This window comes from Pempheris klunzingeri, chromosome 7, assembly GCF_042242105.1.
Source record: "Pempheris klunzingeri isolate RE-2024b chromosome 7, fPemKlu1.hap1, whole genome shotgun sequence".
Lineage (NCBI taxonomy): Eukaryota > Metazoa > Chordata > Actinopteri > Acropomatiformes > Pempheridae > Pempheris > Pempheris klunzingeri.
This window is the reverse complement of record NC_092018.1, coordinates 21230665-21255341: the sequence shown is the minus strand read 5'-3', so window position 1 is coordinate 21255341 and position 24677 is coordinate 21230665. Positions and strand designations below refer to the sequence as shown.

General features: G+C 41.2%; 2 protein-coding genes across 2 annotated transcripts; one reads left to right on the top strand and one right to left on the bottom strand.

The window, feature by feature from the left end:
- Positions 1–583: 583 nt before the first annotated feature.
- On the bottom strand, positions 584–21948 carry top3b (DNA topoisomerase III beta). Its single transcript, XM_070833577.1, has 18 exons — positions 21865–21948; positions 15828–15959; positions 14862–14968; positions 14656–14730; positions 13935–14131; positions 13102–13258; positions 12888–13001; positions 11920–12010; positions 11261–11415; positions 10981–11086; positions 10350–10496; positions 9590–9763; positions 8031–8159; positions 7605–7754; positions 6417–6517; positions 2778–2979; positions 1939–2126; positions 584–944 (listed from the first exon to the last, which is right to left on the bottom strand). The coding sequence occupies exons 1-18, from the start codon at positions 21932–21934 to the stop codon at positions 669–671; spliced, it is 2571 nt and encodes an 856-aa protein (XP_070689678.1). The 5' UTR covers positions 21935–21948; the 3' UTR covers positions 584–668.
- Positions 17650–19684, top strand: LOC139203728 (uncharacterized). Its single transcript, XM_070833578.1, has 3 exons — positions 17650–17664; positions 18896–19071; positions 19456–19684. The coding sequence occupies exons 1-3, from the start codon at positions 17650–17652 to the stop codon at positions 19682–19684; spliced, it is 420 nt and encodes a 139-aa protein (XP_070689679.1).
- Positions 21949–24677: the final 2729 nt, after the last annotated feature.

The window sequence follows — 24677 nt, the reverse complement described above, 5'->3', positions numbered from 1 at the left end:
TCCTCACATTGGAGACTTTGGAACCAGAGAGCGTGTGACATTTCTGGTCGGAACATGACCACAGCAGTGAATCACGTTATTCTTTTATTGAGCAGCTAGTTGAGTGTTTGACTTATTGTTACATCTGACAAAGAATTGCACATTATATTGATGTCTGAAAACTGAAAGCGAAAATGAAAAACATGATATGGAAGAGCTTAAATTGAAATAATAATAATAATAATAATAATAATAATAAAATTAAACACTTAAACAGGAAAGCATGAAACTGACATTTGTCCTGGAAATGGAAAATGAAAGATATTGCTAACATGTTAAAAGTTAGATAAATGGTACATACTGTATATCTTTGTACAAATGGATCAACTGTCTCAAACTATAGCATGATACAAGTCTATGTTAACATGTCTATGTATAACTATAATGTATCACTAGCATGCCTATCAGAATTGAAGCTCAACGTGTTTCAAAAGGCGCTGAAAAAAACAGAATTTTCTATGTTTAGCTGGAACTCTACATTTGCGATGGTGAAGAAACACACTCACAGCGAACATTGTTTTTACATACAACATATTGGATTTTATTTTTTGCAGTGTACACTCGTAAAAACAGTTTGTATACACCATACTAAGCGTCAAGCAAATAAAAAGATGCATTGTACAGAGACACTATACAAAGTAAGCTGCCAGGGCAGCCATTTTGTCTTTAGGTTTTTTAGGGTTGCCACGGCGTCCCCTGCCTCGTCCCCTTCCTCCTCGTCTAGCGCCCCCCCCCCTGGAGTGCCTCATGGTGGCATGTTTGAGCTCCACCAGATCCTGGAAGACCGGGTCACAGAAAACACAGCCAGTGTGTTGGGTCTCACCGGCAGGAAGTGGAGTGCGAGTCTTGTTGAAGTCCACCGCGACCAGAGAGGCGTCACAGGCATCGCAGCTCTCCTGAGCAACCTACAGGAAGAGAGAGGGTAGAGTCAGTAAATGGGGTTAAAAGCAATTGTAAGAGCTGAAAGGACAAAGACTTAAAAAAAACACAAGACATCATAATATATATATATATACACTACTCACAAAAAGTTAGGGATAGTCAACTTTCAGGTGAAATATATGAAAAATGTAAAAAGTGATATTATATCATGAAAGTAGGGCATTTAAGTAGAAGCATGCAATGGTACTTTTATTCATCTTAAACAATTTATTGAAACAAAATCTAACAACAGTGGTAGGTATACCACAACAAAACATTTTCGGTGTCTCAATAAATTGGGATGTGACCAAAGGACGTCCACTCCTCTCCTTTCTGTGACTCTTCCAGTCTCTCTGTATCACTGTTACAACCTCCTGATGACACTCTGTGACCCTCTAAGCTCAGTGAACACCTCCGTCTGAGGACTTCCTGTTTGAAGCCTCGCAGTGTTGAGGTGCTGCTGATCAATAGTTAGGTGTCGTCTTGGTCTCATGATGTCAGAATGTGAACAGCACGATGAGGAGGACTGTTTAAATACCAATTCTAACTGAAGCAGGAAATGTATTGGTGGATTCATGGATCAAACCTGTTGTGAATGTTGCTGTTAAGCTTCTTGTTAGAGAACAGCAGCTGGTGCAGAAAGTACTGAAACACTGAACAGTTGGACATGTGCATTCAAAAGTTTAGAGGTCACATTAAGTTCACCTGGAAAGTTTAGAATGCATTTTAGGTTCATCCTGTAATTTCACCTGAAAGCTGAATATCCCTAACTTTTTGTGAGTAGTGTATATATCTATAGATATATATTTATATCTATATCTATATACACATGTACACATATATACACGCACACACATGTATGTGTATATATATGTGTGTGTGTGTGTGTGTGTGTGTGTGTGTGTGTGTGTGTGTGTGTGTGTGTGTGTATATATAGATTATCTTGACACAGGACAAGTTAAAGAACCATTTTCTCACCTGCACTCTGTGAGCATGTTCAAAGAAATGCACCACCACATTGCATTTATTACATGCCATCCTCCATTTTGGTCCAGAGGTGGGATCCAACACCAAAACCCCACTATCACACTCCACACACTGTCCAATGCCAAAAGAGTTGAGAGAGTGCTGACAGGACGGATGGGTACATTCATTGCATCCCATACCTGGAAGAAGCAGATATGAAAAAAGGGGTCAGAAAGTCAGAGGGGTCAGAAGGCTATGAAAGACTAAGGGCCAGTTTTACCAAGAAAAGGTGTTAAGCATCTCTTCAACCAGATGATTCAACTCTCCATATTCAGTCTCACCGTTCTTCCTGTCTCTTTAAATACTGCATGCATCTTATTACCAACGTCTTTTAGAAGGAGGCAGAAAATAAACTGGACTGAGGAGTTTGTGGAGGCCAGTGCAGGAGCCATGCAATGGAAAGATGCAAAGAACTGATCACAAAAAAATCATCTAACTGATGCATCTATTTATCTTTTTTACAATAAGTCTCACGAAGAAGGAAACATCTAAAATTTAAAGTCCTTCCTCTCTCCAAAAAAAAAAAAAATGACTAAACTACATTTGGCGAAAACCACGTCTCTTTTTTTTTTTTTAGAACAGACAATTTTGTACAGTCCAAAAAAGCACCCCCGACAAAAAAATGCAGTGCACATGTTGCTCCATATTGTGTGAAGGAGATACACCTGACAACTACTGTATCTGTATAAAATACAAATCACTCGTCATGATAATCCATCCATATGTGATTAACTAACAACGACGAGAAGAACCACAAGAATTACCACCAGTTAAAATCCAGGTTTTCCTACCTTTCTTCATGTCCCTGAAAGGCGGGTTGCTAAAGCAGTAGGGGCACAGGGGGTAGCTCTTGCCTCGAGCCCCTGAGGTCCACAGCACAAGCTCAAAGTCATCCAGGGGACAGCGGAGCTCCTTGTACAACTTGATGGCTCCGTTCTGGGGAAGACTGTAGGTCTCGTCACAGTGGGAGCAGTGGAGCCTGCTGGGTTTGGCCTGCAGATACATAAGATCAGATGTCAGAATCAGATGACGTGCATGCTACAGACTGGACGCTTTAAACAACAAGGGATGCACATCAAGTCCTCTCCTAACCAACCTCAAAGGCCATTAGGGCTGTGTGTGTACTGTGTCTGCTTATCCAGGGAGACAGAGGGCTGTTAGTATTGTCCATTTTTAAAGTAGCCATCGTAATTTGCAGTTAAATACAGCATGCACGCTAAATCAGAATAGTAGCTGTGTTCGACCATGTACACTGTTGCACTGTTGAACTTGACGATCCAAAACTTGGAAGCCGAGTAACCTGTAAGGCTATTTGTGCTTCTCAAAGCACAATGTCTTGAATATACGTCATTGAAAAGGCCACACCAGGACTCTGACACAACAGCAGCTGCCCGTCACGCTCTCTCTGCTCCATAACATCAACCCAGCCTGCTGTTTGCTTCTCTTCCCAGTCAGAAGCTGGAGAAGGGCAACTGAAGAAATAAAATTCAGTGTTTGGTAAAACTGAACTGTTATGCAGTGGCAAAAAAGCTCATTTTTGAAAATATCTCCACCCAAATGTTACTAGGAAATACTGCTAACCAACACGGGGTCTCTGACCGTTTGCACTTCGCATAGCCAAATGGATAACAAGGGAGCAAAACACACATTCTCAATCACTATATTGCCTTTATCTTGAAACACATAACACCTGTCCCATATTACTAAGTCTGTTGCTGTTGCATTCTATCCCCTGGGGGTACTTGGAAGGTGGATTTCGTACCACCTTCTTAGCAGTGCCAAAATGTACAATTACAGGAACTCAGTGGAGTGCAGTGGAAACAAAAGCAGAAAGTAGAGACTGCTATCTGCAGAGTGCTCACATGCCCTTGTGGAAAAGGAAAACTGAGCCTTCTCTGGGTCACAGTCTGCTTTTGACCAAGACCAGACCTCTATTGTTATTTTCATTATCATGATTTATCATTATTTTATTATCATACATGCTTAAAATTGTGTTTTTAAAGAGGTACTTCACACACAGTTTGTGCTGTAAAGTCGATGATGGGACTGTACTGTAATGAAACACACCAATGTTGGTGTTAATAAGGACATTTCTTACTAAATATATAAACAAACTGTATTTAATGGGTTGAAAAATGGCTCAAAACGCCATCTACTGTTTTAAATTAGATTGCACCTGAGAGACAACCAGCTGGGATGTATCTGTCGTCTGAACATTATTCAAGAAAAAAAAATGTTAGCGCCAACCTCTGTGAAACTATACATGCTGATCAAGACCCATTACCCAGAGAGAGAGCTAGAGAACAGCGAACCAAGAGTTCTGGCTTCAGGCATTAAAGGGGCTGCAGCGAACGGCTCAAGTTGATAAGTCCTCCACCTCAAAAGAGCCCACTGTGATAATGTACAGGTGCCTGTTGGTTGTGTCGCTCTCTATTTTTCCCTGGTCAGGGGCTAATATCACTGAGCAACTCCTGCGTCTTAGAGACACTTACACAACTGCATAACTTAAAGTATGTAATACTGTGTAAAATGCACTTTTTAAAGTGTTTTCAACATCAATGTGTGCCCTGGTGTGTGCTCAAACTATAAATAATCCTCTATTTTGTCGTTATCTGGCTCCATCTTTCAGTAATTATGTAGGAAAACACTCCGTTTAAATGTGACCCTGTGTGTGACGTCACGCGCATCTGGGATCTGTTTATCATGTGACCTCCTTCAGCCCTTCAGTAGGCCGACAGTCCCACCCACTGAAAAGCTCAATCCACCTCACAGTCACTGATGTGATGTCCCTGATGCTAGTTCTGGTAACCAGAGCACACAAACTGTTCTGCTGTCTGCACAATCAACACAAGTTGTCATAACCTCCCACCATCTGAGGAAGTAAAGACCAGAAGATTTACTTTTTTTTTTTTTGATGGACGTGCTGTGATGACATAAAACAGTCATGTCCCAGTCATATTTTGGCAACACATCTTGTAACATGCAACGAAACTTCGCTCACTGCCATCCATGGTCAATTATGAAGTCCATTCCTCTATATTTATACAGTTTAAACTACAAAAGCTTCGAAAGTTCAGAAATGTGACATTTTAGAAAACATTTCTGTATTGATGACAATCATGTGTGCTTCATCTGAGAGAATACCTACATTTTTCACTGCATTCATTCTGTTTAAACGCTGGTAGTCTGGTAGGAGTTTAGGTGTCAACAATGAACTGTAACGTCCCTGCTTTTGAATCCAGTGGGCTTTTTTTTTTTAATTCTTCCTTTCTTTGACTTTCTGCCATTTCTATGCTGTTCAACTTTGTAGCACAGGTATAAAGTGTTCACCCTGTACCCCCTGTACCCCCTGTACCCCGTCCACCAGCACAATAATGAAGTCGTACATTGAAGTCAATGAGAAAGAATAATCCAATTTTATGCAGAACTGAGTCAATGGTCTGACTGCAAGGCCACCAGCTCACCAGGCTCTGGGAGCCTTTGTTTGTGCGTTCTTCCATTTCCCACCACTGTCACCATGGCGACTCTCATGCTTTCAAAGTTGTACACTGTAATGTGTATACGTCGAACAATGTGCCTGCAGTTATACTTCCAGTTCTAATCGAAACGTATACATAACTCACAAGAACTCAAACAACTGATGCTACTATTTCCATGATTTACTACTTATCTATTTGCTGGGGTCTTTAGACAAATGGCTACTTCATTTTCTGCACACATCACTGTGTATAAACTCTTCAAAGAAAGAAAAGCAAAGTTCTTTGAAACTGTAAAGAATGTACATCCTCAGAGCACATGGAGCAATCTAAACATGTGAGTTCCACACGCCATTCAACAGTGACACGCAATCCACTACGCATATATTCATTTACAATGACAATGACCAAAACATCTGCAGCCCCATGATTCATTCATGAATTTAAAAGTGGTTCTGACATCAGGCAGAAATGCTAATAAGGGAGAATGTCAATTTTAGCATTTTAAAGCTCTTTTTGAGCTGAATGTTGAAGGCCAGAGGTCAGCACACAGATATCAGACAATCCAGAGAGGAATATAAATGGTGCCTATATGATATACAAGTAAAAACTTGTGAGTAAGAACACAGTGTAACAACACTTGTACCAATTGTTTGAGAGTTGACTAAAGACAAGGGATTGTGATAATGTGTGTGCAAAAATGCTAACAAGCTTTCAAATCAATTTGTGGCTGAGACTGCTGGACTCCAGCACTTACTTATACACCTTCTGGAGCCCAGTGTAAGCCAAATATCTATGAAAAGGCTATTGTTTTACCTTATAACATTTTCAACAGCTCAACAGCGGAGACCAGTGCTACATAACAAGTAACAGGTGAAGCAACACCTGTTATCTCTGAAGTCTAACAAGTCATATCTTTCTAATTCTAACAGTAGTTTGGACTGTTATGCTGACCTGGATGTACTTCATAAAGCGATGGCACTTGCCACAGCGGGACAGCGGCTTCCCAGAGGCGGCGATGGGTGAAAAGGAGACCTCCATCAACTCATCCATGCCTGTAAAACACATCAGTCAAACAGTGTGGGCTGGGGTTGCATACTTTTGTTTATTTAACACTTCAACCGTGCTATCATTTCCTTTAGAACTTAAGCCCTTCATTACATCTTCAATTCCACCTTTAAAAGGTGTTTATGTTTTTCTCATTTCCACCTGTACAACTCCGTTCAAACTTCATTTTTCCCCTACCATGAAGCCTGTCCCGGTAAAATTAAAAAGATACTGGATTCTTTTTCAACTGAAGGTTTTGTAACACAATCAGTTTCTATGTCCTTTCACAAGGCAGTCTTAGAACGTTAAAATGGTAGTTTTGACAACTAAAACATCCACGTGGGATACAGCAGGGTTCTTCTGTATGAGAGACCTTTAAAGATGGCCATGATTATGTTTGGTCATCTAAAAAGTAAGGCTTGGGCACTTTCTCTTTTCTGTGTTGAGCTCTGGTCCTAACTCAATCACTCTGTACTAAAAAGGTGGTGCCTCAATTTTTTTTGGACTATTTTGACTTTACCAGAGATGCCAACACACCTAAACTTGATGGTCTTACTTAAGTTGGTATAGGAAATAAAACATTGGGGAGAATTGCTTGTGCAATTCATCAATTAGGAGACTCAAGAGATCATGATTCATAGTGGTGGTGTGATAAAATGGCTGGAACATTGGTGCGCATGCTTTATGACAGTTACAAATGTATTGGAATAATCCTTTGTGAAAGAGTTTAATATGCCTCTGATTAAGATGTTGGGCGTTAAACCTGAGAATTTACAGACAAGTAGAAGAACTGAGACAACAAGAATCAGTTACACCCTCATTATATGAGAACTGCAACTAATGATTGCTTTCAAAGCAGATTAATCTGCAGATTCTTTTCTTGGTTAATTATTCATCATCATCATCATCATCATCATCATCATCATCATCATCATCATCATCATCATCATCTCACTACTGTGGATGTTTTTTGTGTTTTTATTTAACTAGTAAACTACTAGAAATGAAAACACCCATCATCACTAGGGTTTACACAATTGTCCCCTTTTTGCAGACAACCCCATGAAGAAGCGTGTGGTCCTGCAGTGAACTTACTGGTGATGGAATCCACAAAGTAGTGAAACTTCCTCTTGAAGATATCCAGCGTGTGCTGCAGGACCTGCTGATAGTTGGCCTTACCCTGCGCAATGAGGGTCAGCTGCTTCTCCACAGCGCTGCGTATGGTGGGCAGCACCAGCTCTGCGTCTGCGCACACACGGCAAATCAAATGAGTGTTTTAGTATTTTGGCATCCAATAAAAGCCACTCAAAATTTGAAATTCTCACTAATAATGTAGCTTATGTATTTCAATGAACTGGACCATTCTGTCTGGTGCCACGGCTTCCCGATAACCGCAGGTTTAATCACAAGGGTCTACCTGCATTTTGTGTCCAAAGATGATTCAGCAATGTTCTATAAACCTGCAATCAATGTACAGCCACATATCCATCAGAAAATATACAACAGCATGAGGCTAATGACCTGTCTTGTAGTAACCATGTACCAGGACAATGCCCAGATTGGTTGGTTTCAACTTGCGCCCATTCTCTATTGTCACATAGTTCCTCTGGCAGATGTTATTTATGTGGACAGGGATGCTGGCATCAGTACCTGAAGGGGGGAGGACAGAAGCCAATGTGTGTAAATCTGTTCCATATTATATTTGTTTTCTCGTAGCAGATGAATGTTTTTATAACATAGGTATCTATAGAGAGAGTATGTACACAACGGCAACAACAAATAAATGAAAGAAAAAACAAAAAAAATAAAGGTTAGGAGTTATGATGTTGGTGTGTGTGTATTAGAGATTGTGCAGAGCAGACAGTTGTGTGAGAATCCTTTGTGTTTGGGTTTGAGTGTGTCTGTGAGGATAGAGGACCGATTTAAAAACAGAGGAAAGAATAAGTAGGGAGAGAAAAGGAAAAAATACATTTTCGTATGTATCTAACAGGGTGTGGACATCATAGAAGTGCATAATGGGAGAAGGTTGTAATTTTGTAATTTTGTAAAAGTTATCAATTTGTGTATACAGTTGCAGCTAAAATTATTCAACCCACATTGCAAATTAGGTGTATTGGCAAAATGTACAAACCTTCAGCTGTGTTCAATGACCAACTTAAACAAGAACAATTGAAATAGCTCAACACAACTAATATTACAGTTGGTTTCTCCAAATTCAACACAATCTGCCTCTTTTAATGACTGCTGTAGTCTCAAAATTATTCAGCCTCTTCTTGATAAGCATCTTTAGTACTTAGTAGAGCACCTTTTTGCTGTTATGACCTGCTGCAAACATGATGCATAGCCAGACACCAGGTTCTGACAGCGTTCCTGAGGAATCTTAGCCCATTCCTCATGGACAACAGCCTCCAGCTCTCTAATATTCTTGGGTTTGTGTGCTGCAACGGCCTTCTTCCAATACCACCAGACATTTTCTATGTGATTCAAGTCAGGTGACTGTGACGGCCACTCTAGTGTCTTCCAGGACTTCTTGTCTTGTTGGAAGGTCCAATGACGCCGAAGCTTCAGCTTCCTCACAGACGTCATGATGTTTTCTCCTGGATTTCCTGATACTTGATTGAATTCATTTTCCCCCCCAAACGCTGCAGGTTTCTCTCAACTTACCTAACATGCAACCAAATGTCACTGTGAACGGTGGTTTGCTTGGTGTTCTATCTCCAGCACACCTGTGCTAACTAAATTGAATAATTGATACAAATATATGTGAGAATAGTCTAATTTGCCAACTCTTTTTAGTTAGTTGTGGAGCTCCTTTACCTCCCAGTGGCAAACAAAATCATTTAATTCTGTGTTGATGTAAAAATCCATCTCTATACATTCATTCTACTCTCTCAGTGCAGTAAACCTGCTAATTCCATCTTTAGCTCTGCCCTGCTCATATTCAAAGCCCAGACCCAAACTGTGGCTACACCTTGAGAGTTGAGGCTAGCACTCTGCACAGGATTCTTCCTCTTTTACAAATACTCTCAGTTAGAAGATATAGACAACAGTTATGTCCAACAGGCTGTGCTGAGGTATACCAATGCCGTGTTTCTCCATAAGGGTGATGAGTTCGGCCTCAGTCAGGTAGTCTGGGGGGCTGGTTTGCTTTTCCACCAGCTTGATCTCATCAATTGTGAAAGTGTCTCCACGCTCACAAGCTGGCATGGCCTCCTCCAGAGGGATGCCCTGCCATGGCATCACTTCTGTGTAGCCTGGGAATACAATAGATACATAGCAAGGATTAGGAATAAATTCTATCTATCTTATCTTATCTTATAAAGTTAGGACTTCCGCAATGTGTAAATCAGTAGCTAACAAACATCTGTAGCACTGTCCAATCAACTACGTAAACAGGAAGTCATTGTAGTACAACTGTAATACCTAAGAGGATAGTGGTATAATGAGGTGATCCACCAAGGGGTGGCTAAAACTCAAATCAGACAATTCTCTATGTTGTCAAATGAAGATATCTTTGTAGCCTTTGAATTAAGTTACTGTATGAGCAACCACTTCAAAGCAAGAAAATGTACTGAACAAATTAACTATGACGATACATCTAATACATGTGTGACAAAGCCATATTTAATCTTTACAATAGTCCAAGGAGGTAAAAAGAGTTAAAGAGTTACGTAACTCACTGTAACTTGAGCTCTTGACAACTTTTTGAGGTACTGAAGATCCAACTGCCTCCAAAGTATTGCAAAATTCTAGTTGCCATTTCGAGCTGCAAATGTTCCAAGGGGCAACTACAGTTTTGTACTCAGAAAGCAAGCTGAAAAAGGGATGGTTTAGCTTTACCTGGTGATATCAGGGTTTTTCCACTACACGAGAAGGCCTCTGTGCCAATTTTGAAGTCTATGGTGGTCTGTAGGTATTTGCAGTCCTGACTCACAGTCGCAATGAAATGGCGTGTGATGTAATCGTATAGCCGCCAGCCATCACTTCCTGTGAAATTACAGAAGAGAAAGAACCTGGGTAAGGGGCTGAACCTGAAGGAGTCCATATAAGAATCTAAAGGACAAGGTGTGCCATTGTCCAATCACATGAAAAGGCCAAACTGTTTATAATAAAAGCCACACAGAGTTAAAAGCTAGAGAGGGAAAACAATGGGGATAACAGCAGGCCAGCAGGCTAGTGGTTAGGGGATATAAAACCAAAACTATCTGTAAGAGATAGATAATGGAAAAAACTTTGGTGAATCAGCACTGATCATTTACATTAAGGAGTGTGCTTTGCTGATCAGAGTAAAATGTTAAAATGTCATTCACTGTTGTAAAACAATGAATCAATGAATGAAGTGTGTCCATCAATTGTGCATCATATACAATAAAATGGCTATTTTGCCAGCTGGTGTCTAGCCTTTACTTTTTGCTGTCAGAGGTGATATTCATTATCCGTTATCCCGTATCTTATTAGCTGTATGACTCACCCAGTTCTCCTTCTGACGCAGCACGCATGGGAGTGATAGGTGGATGGTCTCCAGCATCAGTTCCTTTCCTGGGTCGGTTTATTCCAGTTGAAAGCAGAGCCTGAACCTAATGGAGAGGTAAAACATCTTAGAAACATACTTTTAGGTCTATCCTCATTCAATCATCGTGTTCTAATTGTCTGCCTGCAAGTATAAATACAATTAATCTGTTTTTGTATGCATACACTGCCGGCCTTGAATGCATCAGGGCATGCATTATTGGCCCCACAGTGACCCTCACCTCTTCTGCCCAGATGGGGTTGCTGGTCTGCTGCTTCAACGTTCCCTTCAGGTCAAAATTCTCTGGGTAGTGGGTTGTCTCAGTACGTGGGTAGCTGATGTAGCCTTGCGTATACAGGCGCTCTGCAATCTGCATGGTATGCTGGGGACCCATGCCTAAGACATCAAAAAGTATCTGGATTTTTTTCTCTGGGAGCTGCAGCTCTTATGACTTGACCTTAATGGGTCTTGGTCTGACTTAGGGTGATGGCTGGAATCTTCAGCAAAATATTGGACATTAGGACAAATACATTAGGACATGTTTTATCCTACAGAAGTTGAGTTGCATTATTCCAAAGATTTAACCATCATGTCAGTTCCTACAAAGTTCTTAGCCCTGCCTTGTTTACAATTTATTTTAACAATTATTTATTCTGACAGACTGTAATGTCCATCTCTATGCAGATGACACTATTCTGCATTGTTTTACTAACTCTGTACAAATTGCTGTTGAGAACCTACAATTTTCTTATTATTTATTATTATTATATTATTTTGACTCAATCAAACATACAACATTCTGCTACATATAACATTTACTCTCATTAATTTCATTACCTAAAGGAGAACTAACAGTTGTAGGAAAATGATGAAATGCTGCTTGTGCTGAGGTTAACATACCTAAGGCAGAGCTGGCCACTCTCAACATCTCTACCGTGTTCAAGGCCTGGGGCCTCTGCTTGGCCTTCTCTTTCTTACTCACTGACTCCACCTGTATCAAGAGGGGTGTTACACAGCTTGTATCAGAGGTCAACTGAGATGAGTGCCAGTTCTAGTTGACTGTGATATAAGTGAATCCATCACATAGTGGAAAATTGTTCAAATTCACACCAGTTTTTGCCACTTAAAGATTCCTTCATCTTTGATTATTTAAAATACAGGAAACATACACTGGTAAAAAAAAAAAAAAACATGCTCAATTTGATTTAAAATCTATTTAGACATTCTAGCCTAGTCCTCTCGTCAACAGGATCTATGATGCCGACAATGATATTGATACTTCTTATGAAGTTATACTGACTATTATTCAACCCATTATCATCATGATGATGAAGGTTCCTTTAAATGTGTTACTTACAGTGTAAAAGATTATTTGTCAGTGCCCTCTGATGGATAAATAATGTGATGGAGACACTAGATTATCTTGAACATATCTTTGACATTTCTCTACTGCAATTAAGACAAATATATCAGGCTGCTTTTACAGTATGTTTGAGCATACTGTACCAAAAACAAATTCCACTGGCCTTGGTCATGTAACAAACTACTACTACTACTATGCCACTGCATACTGGTTAGACTTTCTACTGGTGGGCAAGGACTAATTGAAATATGAAGTTAAAGCCAGCAGCTGGTTAGCCTAAATTAGCACAAAAGGCTGGAGGCAAGGGGAAACAGCAGCCTACAAGCACCTCTGAAGCTCACTGAGTAATGTGTTTTATCTCTTGTGTGTAAGACTATTTGGTGCCTTTCCAAGAGTCTTGTCATCACCGATATGTGGTCAGTTGGTTATTTGGTTGCAAGTTGTTACAGAAACTTCAAAAATTTAATATATCGATTTCATTATCAAATAAAATAATGATAAATACCTGGGCCTCCTTGGATGTCTTGGCCAGGTTGACGAACATCTGACCCACCTCCTTGTCGAAGACCCTCACCCTGCTCCAGTCCAGTGTCAGTGGGCTGTCCTTTCCTTTGAACACCTGATGTAAAACACCCAAACACCAAAACATGTCTGTCAATATAGCAAGGAAGGAAGAAAATCTTTGATACTGTGTCAGACAGCTGAAACTGGGGATTTACCTTCGCCTGGATGACCCAGTAAGTCTCTGGTTTGAAGGACTGGATCTTGTCATGGCGTTCCACACAGAAGCCTAGTGTTGGGGTCTGGCAGGGTCCAAATGAAATCAACGAGGAGTCTAGATTTCCATATTTGCCCTGGAAATACTTGGTCTGAAACCTGACAATATTTGACCGACAAGAGACAGTCTTAGATTGCATTAATTATGACCTTAGATCAGTTGCAATCAATGTGAAGGAGGAGAGAATCAAACATGTGCCACATAACAGTTCTATCTACATGGTTCATTCCTCCCCGTCTTTCTCTCTCTGCAGCAGCAGTCCAAACAATAAAATGCAGAGCTTGTTTTGTGTTTTATGTGGTTGTTGACTTTAAATGGATTCATATCAAGCATAAGTATTCATTTGGTTCCTTGTTGGGCGAAGCTGGTCTGTAGTATTTTTAGTTCTGATCATTGGTCGCTCATCTCAGTCAAACATACATTTTATGACTGCGGGATTCATCTGTTACCTTTGAATGTGTGCCGTGTTTGTGTATTGTGCTGGGTTGGATTAGTGGTTAGCTTATGGACCATAGGATTACAAAGCCTGGATGGGAATCCTGCCCCTGAGCTTTGTTGTCTTCTCTTTCTGTTGCTCAGAATTCCCTTTGTTTTCAAAAAGGTTTTTGCCATTTCTTGGTTATAGAATTATATATAATTATATTATAGAATAATATAGATTTGCACTTATTCTTTGAATAATCTACAAATACCGTGCATCAGATTTCACTACAACACACAGGGTGGCTATGTGTGGCAGAGCTAGTGTGAGCCTATAGAGGGTGATAGGTGTACCGAGTGAAGGCACAGCCAATGCGTAGATCCAGCTCCTGACGTGCATCCACTGACAAGGCTTCATTGCGGTTGGGCTCTCCCAGGCGGTTCATGGCGTTCCAGATGTCAGTGTCTGTAATGGAGCTGAATTTGGCACGGTAAACCCTCTGCTCCCTGTCACTTCCTTTGTTCATCACTGGCTGGATGGCATCCAGTACCTGGGAGGCAGGAGAAAAAATGACTATATGGATATAAGATCAAGATCAAATAAGACCTTAATCGTCATAAAGGGTAGCTCAACATTTGATTGTGGAAGGGGGTATAATAGCTACATTAGCCTCTATAGAAGGGGTGGGGATTTTTATGGGTCAAATGACTACTTAAAAGTACTGCTTGTAGTGATGAACCTGCAGAGCATTTTCAACAGCTTTACTGTTGCTCTCATCAACCTTGTTTCCAGCAGCAGTATTTGTTTTTGATCATGTTTTACAATTCTTGGCCGTACAATGTATTACCTCATGAGAAAAAGAACAAAAATCCTCTTCCAAGGCCTTGGAGCTTTTACATTGTGATAATGTTACTTTTAGAGACTAGCTGGTGAACATGGAACATGGAGGCCAAGCCAAAGCCAAAAGAGAGTGAATATTAGACTTACATTATCAATACCACACCAAAAGAATCCTTATGTTGCTTTGCAATGTTGCAAAACCACAATACCAGGTGTAAATGGGGCCTGAATTACCTCAAAACAGATGTTCTCGCCTTCTTTATCACAGTCCAACCACAAAACCACGTAGTCACAGCCTCTGCCTTCAACCTGACATGACAATAGAAACATGAGCACCAAAGGTACAAGTATGACAAACTGATCTCCAGCTGATTATACAGAATGCAGCAAGCACCAATGTCTTGCGAGCGACAGATGCTGTGTCGAACTCTAAAGCTTACCTGGAGGAACTTGACCATGTTGAGTTTGGGGTTGGCCTCCTTCTTTTCTGTGGGAGCTTTGCTGAAGAGTTCTGCAGGGTCCACCTTGTCCCAGTTGTTGTATTTTCCTTGAAAAAGAAGGACCAAGCTTTTCAACAGTTTTAGTAGACAGAGTTTGACAGAGTTTGGGGGCTGAAGAGGTAGAAACCTGTTTGTGGTTGTTATATAAAACAAGACAAAGATATCCAGCTAAGAAGTTGGAAGGTGGAGATGTTGTGGAAGTCACCTACTGAGATGCCAGTACCTATCAGATGAGTCACATCCCTAAATCCAAATCAGTAGAGTGAGTCGTCCATCAGTCAGAAGGACGGTGGTTTGATCCCAGTTCAGCAAGACACTGAACCCCAACTTGCTCCTGAAGCATTGTGTGTGTGAATGATGTATGAATGATGTGTGAATGAGTATGTAATGTAAAAGCACTTTGGATATAATGTAAAAAGCGCTTTGAGTAGTCAAAATGACTAGAAAGGCACTATACAAAAACAGACCATTTACTGTTGCCTCACAGAAAGAAGGTTCCAGGTTTGAATGGGGGCTCTCTGTGTGGAGTTTGCTTGTTCCCCTTGTGCTTGTGTCTCCGGCTTCTTCCCACATTCCAAAGACATGCAGGTTAAGTTCATTGGTGACTCTAAATTGGCTCCAGCCCCCCCACAACCCTTAAGGATAAGCAGTATATGGATGGATTGCAGACATCACAACTATGAAGGAACACATGTGGAATTATGTAGTAAATAAAAACATGTTAAACCAACCACAATATGTTTTATATTTTAGATTCTTCAAATTAGCCACCTTTTGCTTTGATGACAGGTTTGCACACTCTTGGTATTCTATCGATCAGCTTCATGAAGTAAGGAAAAGGCAAGGAAATGCCATCAATGATAGTTGGGCAAAGGGTGAGCAGGACCTATTCTTGATGATACCCACCGATGAAATCCAGACTCATCACATGTCCACAAACAGAAGTCATCTTAAAGCGTACAGTTTGGCCCTGGAAGCTGCCGGTGTATTCATGAACCGAGCATGCTCCATTGAGCCCCTTGTGACTGGTACAATTTCCTTAAGGACAGGGAGAACAGAAGAGGTAGCAATTAGTCAAGACAGTCATTTAAAGTTGGAGGATTTTATAGACCTCTTACCACAAAGGACATTCAGAACATTCCAATGCCCATGTTTGTATTAAACTTAGACACAAATACAATGGCTTAAACACAAGAGATCAATAGCAGAAGCAATTAATATTGTTAAAACTCCTATTAAAGATCCAAAGGTGGCGGGGTGCGAGGTTGGCTGGAATATATGCATAGCTCAATTATTGAATTGGCTACTTAATGTAGAAGAAAGCAGGCTAGAGACGAATATTTCGTTGACGTATGACAAATCACTAGATCTTGATCAAAAGATGACTTTGATTGGCAAGGAAAGTGCAATTTCTGGAGACATGCTGACATGCTGCTGACATGCTGCCCTGCTGCCCTGCTGCTGCTCTGCTGCTGATCTGCTGCCCTGCTGCTGCCCTGCTGCCATCTGGTGGCTCAAACGTCACTAATGAGCTGCTGCTCATCAGCTGTCAGGTTGCCGTGGTGACGGTGCCTGCCAAGCCACTCTGTGCTCACGCGCAGCTCTTTTCATTGAAATTTCAGCTGTGACACACCTCTGAAAATCCAGGTTTTACTCAAAACGGTACGTGTCACAGCCATAACGTGTCGACCAGTGGAGAGAAGAGGGTCTGCTGAACACGTACATGTAGTTTGATGTCTCTAACTTGTGAAATGAGAGAACTGGAGCAGGTTAGAAAAGTCTTAGTTTCTGCCTCCCTCCTCAACTTTGTGCTCTCACTTAACATGGCAGTCAATGAGGCAGTCGGTCGGCACTCCTGTTGCTCCGTAGCGGGAGCTGCATACGTTTCTGTGTGTTCTGAGTCACATCACTGCTTCGGCAAGGATTTTTCCTACGTTTTGATGCATAAACTGTGACTGTGGGTGAAACGGTGCGGCCGTGAGAGCGAGTTAAAGACAAAACTTTTTATCACAAAACTTTGTGCTTTCAGCATTCACACCAATGAGCTTATTAGAAGCCTTTCATCAGAACAGACATTGGATATGACTTGAGGCATTTCTTTTCTGTCCTCAGATATTCAGTGCAACTTGTTTAATCATTCGCATCTAACACATTATTTGAAAGTATTGAGAAGTGATGACTAATGATACGGTGGTGCAGGATGGGACAAATGTAACATAGGAATAAATACTAACTACAGAATAATGTCTCAAATAATATTTTCTTCAACTTTCATCTTACTGAAATGGAATTTACATTAAAGCTTGCACATCGTGTGTTCAAAGGATTTTATAACATGCATTAATTAATCCTGCAGAAAGTTTTTGAAAATCAGTATTCTTTTAAACCCAGTGCCTACGCTTGGTGATGAGTCTAACAGGAGGTCAGACGGACGGCGACTGAGGCCATTAAAGTGAGAGTCCTCCCTTGGTTGCCTGAACTCAATGCTACATGCTGACGTCCACTCTGAACAACATTAATCTCTCAAGGCTGAATGCCAATGAGGGAACATGGACGGCAGATATTACAATGGGAACCAGAATGACCAATATGCCCCCCCCCCCCCCAAACCCACATACACAGGACAGTAGCAATGCCAACATATAAATAGAGTCAGGTCCAGATACAGGTTAGCACCTGTCAACATCCTCAAGACAAAAAACAGAAGCTCCAGTCATACACTTCAGCCATGGTACAGCTCCAGGTAAGAAACCTGCCTTTATGTTGATGGTGATGATGAGTGATGCGTGTTTTTGACAGCTACCAAATGGGTAAATGTTTTTAAATGGAAACAAAGGTTCACACTTTCAGAAGTGTACCTTAACCAATATTCAAACGCTAAAACAGTTATTAGGTAGCTGTTATTATTCTTTCTGTACATACTTCCTTGCACAAGAAATAGGGGACATAAAAACACAGTCTGTGCAAAAGTGCTGAAACTGACATGAGGCTTCAGTAGTCTGAGTCAGATAAACCAAGTGAATCTCTTTTAAAGGTAAAACCTTTTTAGTGCAAAAGGTGGAATTTCATAGCAAACCTAACTGATTAACAGGACTGTCATTAGCTTTTGTAGGGCTTGGCGAAATGAAATTTGGACCTGAGGAAGGATAGATACAAATTCACCGTACACATTCAGGCTTCATCCTTTACAGACAAATGCAGGAATCTTGCTCAAGTGATTTACACCTGTCTACCAGGCATTAGACACTCCACAGGCGTACTGTATACGACCAAAAGTCTGCCTCGCCTTATCTATTTTAAACTAACCTCAAAAGTTATATCAAGCCAAAAGTAGGGCTACAGGCTAGAACGTTTGAAATGCTCCAGAAGTAGTGATATTATGATGTCCCAGTTTCATTACAGACACCAACACAGGACTGTTTCTGATACTTCGAGGACTATGAATATCCTTCATCAACTCAATGATTCATTTAGGGAAAAGAAGCCAAAGTTCTCAAATGTTAAATGTTGCGTCTAAATACAAGCAGCTGGACAAGACTTTCAAATAACATACAGTTTGAAATGGGAACGATCTGCCCAGAGAATAAGTAGATCACAAATTCAACCACTAATTTCATGTGGGCTTACTGTACCTGACAGTCTTTGAAATGCAGACACATTTGGATGAGAAACATAAAAGCATTAAAGCAGAGTAAAAACTACTGTCTATTAAATGTAGCAGCCAGCGCTGTCTGCCTATGATTTGATGAAGGGAACAAATTGTAATGAATTCACATTGTGCTTGGAGACTGATTCCATTCAATGTGGTTAGAGGTGCCTGAACATGCAGTATTTGCACCAAAGTCAGCAGCGTTCATTTAAAAGCAGGTCAATTGTGTCTCTTCATGCTACACGTTCAGATTTGGACAGCTCCTGCTAACGACAGAGAAAAATCACTTCACTCTAACACAATCCAGTTTATTCTCTGTGTCCAGCTGCAGCGTGTCTTTCTGCTGGGCCTGCTGGCCCTCCATCAGAGTGTGGCCATGCCACTAGGTAGCCAGTGTTTGGATGAATCTTTCTGCACATACAGCCTGCAGGACTACTACAGCCAGCTGGTCAACCTGCCCAGCCGCATCAATGAGCGCAGCATCGCAACCTGGACCTACGTGTGAGTATACACAAGTATACAGTGCACACGCGCTTCCACACAGATTCTATCCTCATCCAAAGAGACGAAGGCTGAAAGGGTTTGTCGATTTATTGAATGCTTAATCAATGGAATCTTGTTTTATCAAACTAACAGTCCAAAGCCCAAAGAGAATCAGTTTACTGTGACATAAAACAGACACGTTTTCTGTAAACTAACTGATTATCAACGAATCATCTCAGCTCTGGATGTTTAAATGAATTTATATAAATCTGCCATATTGTTACATGATCCTATGGCTACCGGTTGATAAAGAATAAAAGATTTGACATTTCTTTAGCCGGGGACAGCCCTGCAGTTATAAAGTATGTGCAGTCTCTGACCTGCTCCATCATCTCTCCCCAGGGAGAACATCGACTTGAACCGGGTGCCTCAGGTCATCCATGAGGCCAGCTGCCACACCAGCCACTCCTGCAGGGGACTCGACAACACCTTCGGTCTGGAGACCATCCCCGTTTCCCTGAGGATGCCCGTCCTCAAGAAGAACCCCAACTGCTTCCCAACGGCCAGCTACTCTCTGGAGTTTGAGTTCATCACCGTGGCTTGTATATGTGCTATCTCCAGGCACACCTGAGCAGGCCGGACGGCTCTGATACCAACTAAGGACCACGGTGAACATCAAGAGCATGTGTTTGATCAGGCGGAGCAAAGATGGTGGTTTCTCAGAAATAGTCTGTCACTCATTGTTGTTATTTTCCAGTAGACATTGTAAATGTAACCATTCACGACACGCCTGTTACCAGCTACTCAAAGTAATTAAAGGCATTTTACATTAAATGGTATTATCATTGTGTCCATATGAAATATTTTGGCAGCCTGGTGTCGCCATGTTTCCCTGAATGACTTGAGGTACAGTCCGTGTGTAGCCTTTAGCTCATCCACAGATTCAACAGATTTGTCTTATTACTTAAGGATTCTCCACTAAAACACACGAAAGTAACATCAGCACACAGTTCAGCTCAGTAACGCCTTTCTGAAGACCTGTCGGCCCACCTGTGTAATTGAGGAGGAGTAATCTAGCAGTGCTTCTACCTGATTTGGTGCACATGTATCTTTACCAGTGTGCAAGCCATCATAAGCATTAGTTCGATTAGTTAGTTAGATTAGTTAGACTTTGACATCCAAAGTGCTTTTGGTGTCCTCATAAGAATCACTTGGTCTTTGTGGACATATTGCAAAATAATGAAATTCTAAAGCTCTATTATAAATGGTCAAACATTTACACACTTAGTATTATTACAATAAGAAGTCTCTTGACATGCGTTTCCCTCATTTGTTCACCATTTCCTTTGATTCGGTGTATAACACTTCGACAAGTCAAAACACTTTTTAAACATTCTCATTGTCCTCAACATGTTCTTTGACAAAACAAGTGACTTTGATTACTTTATCCTATCGTCATAATAATATTAAACATTTTGTACGCGTCATCGAACTTGCTGTCCACCCTGTCGCTATCTGGCAACAGCTCCTTTAAAAGCCAGCCGCCGTAATCAGTGACATCTCCACCACCTTTTGTCTTTGGTGAAACAACTGCGACAGCTCCAAAAGTATCTACTCTCACATTTCCTCATTTTCATCATATTGTGTTCGTAGCTCAACCCCGTCCGAGTGAAATATTGATTAAATTAAAAACTTTTCAGAAATTCCAAATATATTTGTAAAACAGTGCACAGTTACTATCGACAGTGAATCATTTCTCTATCTGAGGGTCCACCGTGTGCTCATTAAATACTAACTTTAGCCAAATACTGCCACGCTGTCACCAAGCCTTCCATGACATATTACAAGAGTTATTCTACACATATTATAACAGCAGATGCAATGCATAGAAGGAGGGGGTGATAGAGGTGTCAGCAGGCCTTCTGATGATATTTTACACATTTTTTCTATGTAATTAAGTAAGCAGACTGATCAACACTACATCTATATCAGGGATTTCATTGCATGTTTGAAAAAAATACAGCTGTGCAGATGTAAATAAACAAGAGGAGGCCAGCCTAGCTTTGCAGATCGTATTGTCAATTACAGGGGGAAACACAACAAACAATTCCGTTCAGTCTTGATGAATTTCCTGATTACTTCATCATTTAATCTACAAAATCTCAGAAAATAGTGAAAAGGGCCCATCACAATTCCATAGTGCCCAAGGCCACATCTTAATTTTCTTGAACAACACATAAACTCCAATTAGCAATGATAGAAAACAGAGAAAAGCAGCCATCTCTAACATGAGATGATGGAAGCAGCATCAACCAGCAAACATCTGGCAGGTGTGCTTCATAGATAACCACAAACACTGATTGCCAAAATTGTTGCAGATTAATTTTCGGTCTATTGACTAATCAATTAATCGACTAATCACTTCAGCTTTACACTATAATACTAACACCGTTAATAAAGATCTCTAGCTGTCAAAAGGCTTTTCCCATTAACTATGATGAATCTTTGAGAAAGGGACCAAATACCTTCCTGAAAATGTAGATTTTAAAACCACAGAGCACTTTAAATGTATTTACTGGACTCTGTCCGTGACAGGGTGGACATGTGTTGTGTTTTACTTGCTTGCACTTCATCTCTGCAGGGCTGGAGGCTGAGCAGCTTCCAGCCTGCAGCCCGCGGTGTCTTTAACACAGGGACTATGAGGAGGGGGGGAGGGGGGGGGGGGGGGGGGGGGGGTAGGAAACGGCTCTCCTTTCGTCTGTACTTCTCACTTTAGGGGATATTATTACAAAGTTATCAGTTCGTACCGACCTTTGGAGAGGATTCTGGCAATCGACTGAGCCAAGGATGGCTTTTCCGCCACCATCAAGACAGTTCTCATTCTGAATGAAGTGCTAACAGTTGATCTGGTCAAACTCCAGTCAGTCACAGCGTAGTGAGAAGGGCTGGAAGCAACCGATCCACTGTGGAGAAAAACGTTACCACTGCATGTCACTGCTATCTAACAGCCTTTGTTATGGCCCACGAGAACGGACATGACAGTTTACACTTTATTCTCTTCCGCTCTGCTTCTTCTTCTTCTTTAGTGGGGTTTTTTTTGGCGGTTGGTAAACCAGCTTAGAGGAGCGTTACTGCCCCCTGCTGGACTGGAGTGTGGAGAAAGAGCTCATGTAGAGCAGGGTGATTCAACTCTAATTCAAAAAGGTCCAGTCAGAGAAAATGTATTAAAGCAAAGGTCCGGAACATCCTAATGTCTAACTTGAGTTAGTGTCATGTTATGTTGATGGAGCCTGGTAGTTGTATCAACGTCTGCATGCAACAAGCGTCTTGTCAAATTTGAAATCCCCTTGTAATTTATTGATAATAGGTCCAGGTCCGTGTCGGATGGTATCTGGTGGTCCACCAGTTAGTGACCTGTGATGTAGAGATTTAGCTAAAGTAGCTTTTAGCTATTAATAACTTAGTAAGTTATTAATAACTTAATCATGTCCTGAGATCTGACAACGAGTCATGGTGTTTTACTTTTCTTAGTAACTGAAGAAGGTGATTTCTCTTGATATGGTGTTTTCTGCCCCGGCAGCCGGTGCATTTTCAGGTTGGGTTTACTTTATATAATGCATGGTTAAGACCTGCATGACCTATTCTCTATTCAATAAGATGTTCTTCTGTGGCCAAACAGCTCCTCATTCCCAACAAACCTCCTACTTGTGTGATGCATTTCTGGGGACTGCCACAGTGTCTGATCAGATGCCCTCAGGGTGGGGGTTTATTGTGTGGGGAGCTCACTGGGACACATGTGGTCACACTGACTGTATGACATCCATCCATCCATCCATCCATTGTCTATACCACTTATACACCCTGAACTTGTCACCTGACTGTATGACAGACTGGTATAAATTCTTATATACAGTCTATGTGTGGACACACGAGATCAAAGAGGATCATGGCTCTTCTCATGGAAGGCTCAAGCCAACACAAGGCTCCCATGGCTTGCTGGAGATCAGATTGTTATGTTAAATTCTCAGATGATGAACAAATAAGTAGGATCCTTAAGAAATTACATCAATTTAGAATCACATATAGCTCTTCTGTACATAAACCTGTACATCACCTAATTAATTAGCCAGACAGCTAGTAGTTAATGTATTTAATGTGTTAAATTTAATATATTGTTCAGTACACGTGTTGACAATGTCAGATATGCATTACCATTACCAAAAATATCGACTGGTAACTATCTGTGGAGGTTCTGCCACTGCCGTGTTGGGACATGTCACAAACTAGTTGGGCTTCACTATTGGTAACCAAGGAAAGTGATGGTAAAGAATGTGATGTACTTCCTGCTGGGCTCAAATCTGTCAGCAAATTATCCACCCACACCCAACCAAGGAATGAGCAAAAGAGGCGGCCAAGTTAAAACAGATCAATGGAGAAGTAAACAGTGACGCACAGAACAACCTGCAAAAGAAAATGAAAATGCATCGAGACAGTTTTGGCTTTGGCAATTAAATGAGTCATTGAAATTTCTGAGATGAGGAAAAAAGATGCACTACCTAACAAGGTTCCTCAAATCAATGCTACCTTCATGCAGGACACAGCATTCAGGTTCAGGTGGTGGCCACGGAAAGATTAATGCCCCTGCAAGAGCTTGTGATGCAAAAGTTGAAGATGTGCACAAATCTGATCATGCTTATGGTGACATTATTAGCCCTGTTGCGCATGGAATTCATGTTTGACACACTTGTGTCCAAAATCAAAGGACTAAAACCACCAGAGCCATAAATCAGCATCACCACTGATGACGGCATGCTGCATGGAGATTTATAAAAACAAATCGTTCACAAACTTTATGTAAAGTGAGACTGGACAACAAGTTTTTGAGGAAATGTTTTATCATCGTACCCACTGATGGGGCTGCTACTCACAGGCACATTTGGTACACCAATCACAAAGCTCCAACCCATATATTGCCATAAGCACAGACTTACACAAGCAGTCCAAGACTCTCTCAACCAAGTTGCTGGATGTCACCATTTTGAGTTTTTCATTGCAAAATACTTACTTATTTAATATTTTCTCCATCAGCGTTTCAGTCCTGTGGCCACTAGGTGGCAGTAGAGGACATGAAATAGTCCAGTGCCAGTCCACTTATTTGTTTCCCTCTGTAGCAGAGAACAAACCGTTTCAGTAGAGCACTCGGTTTTAATCTTTTGAGGGTGGAGGTGTTTGACCCCTATTGAATCTTTGGAAAAGCACAACCTGAACTTGGGCTGACAACAAAGATATGTAAAAATGACCAGGACGCGTGATTTGGAACAGTGCTGTCATGCTATAAATTCTGTGAGTTACTATTTACAGTTGCTGAAATCACAGCTGTGGGGACATTCGTTCATCCATCCATCCATCTATCTACTCCATACTCTAGGCTAGGTCACTGAGGGCAAGAGGGTGGGAGTTGGAAAAGATGGAGAGAGCTATAGTGGAGGTTGGGGGGGGGTTGGGAAGTATGTTTTTTCCACATCTTTTGGGATGGTGATGGGACACTGACCCCCAGGCAGATGGTTTGAGGGTGTGTGTGTGTGTGTGTGTGTGTGTGTGTGTGTGTGTGTGTGTGTGTGTGT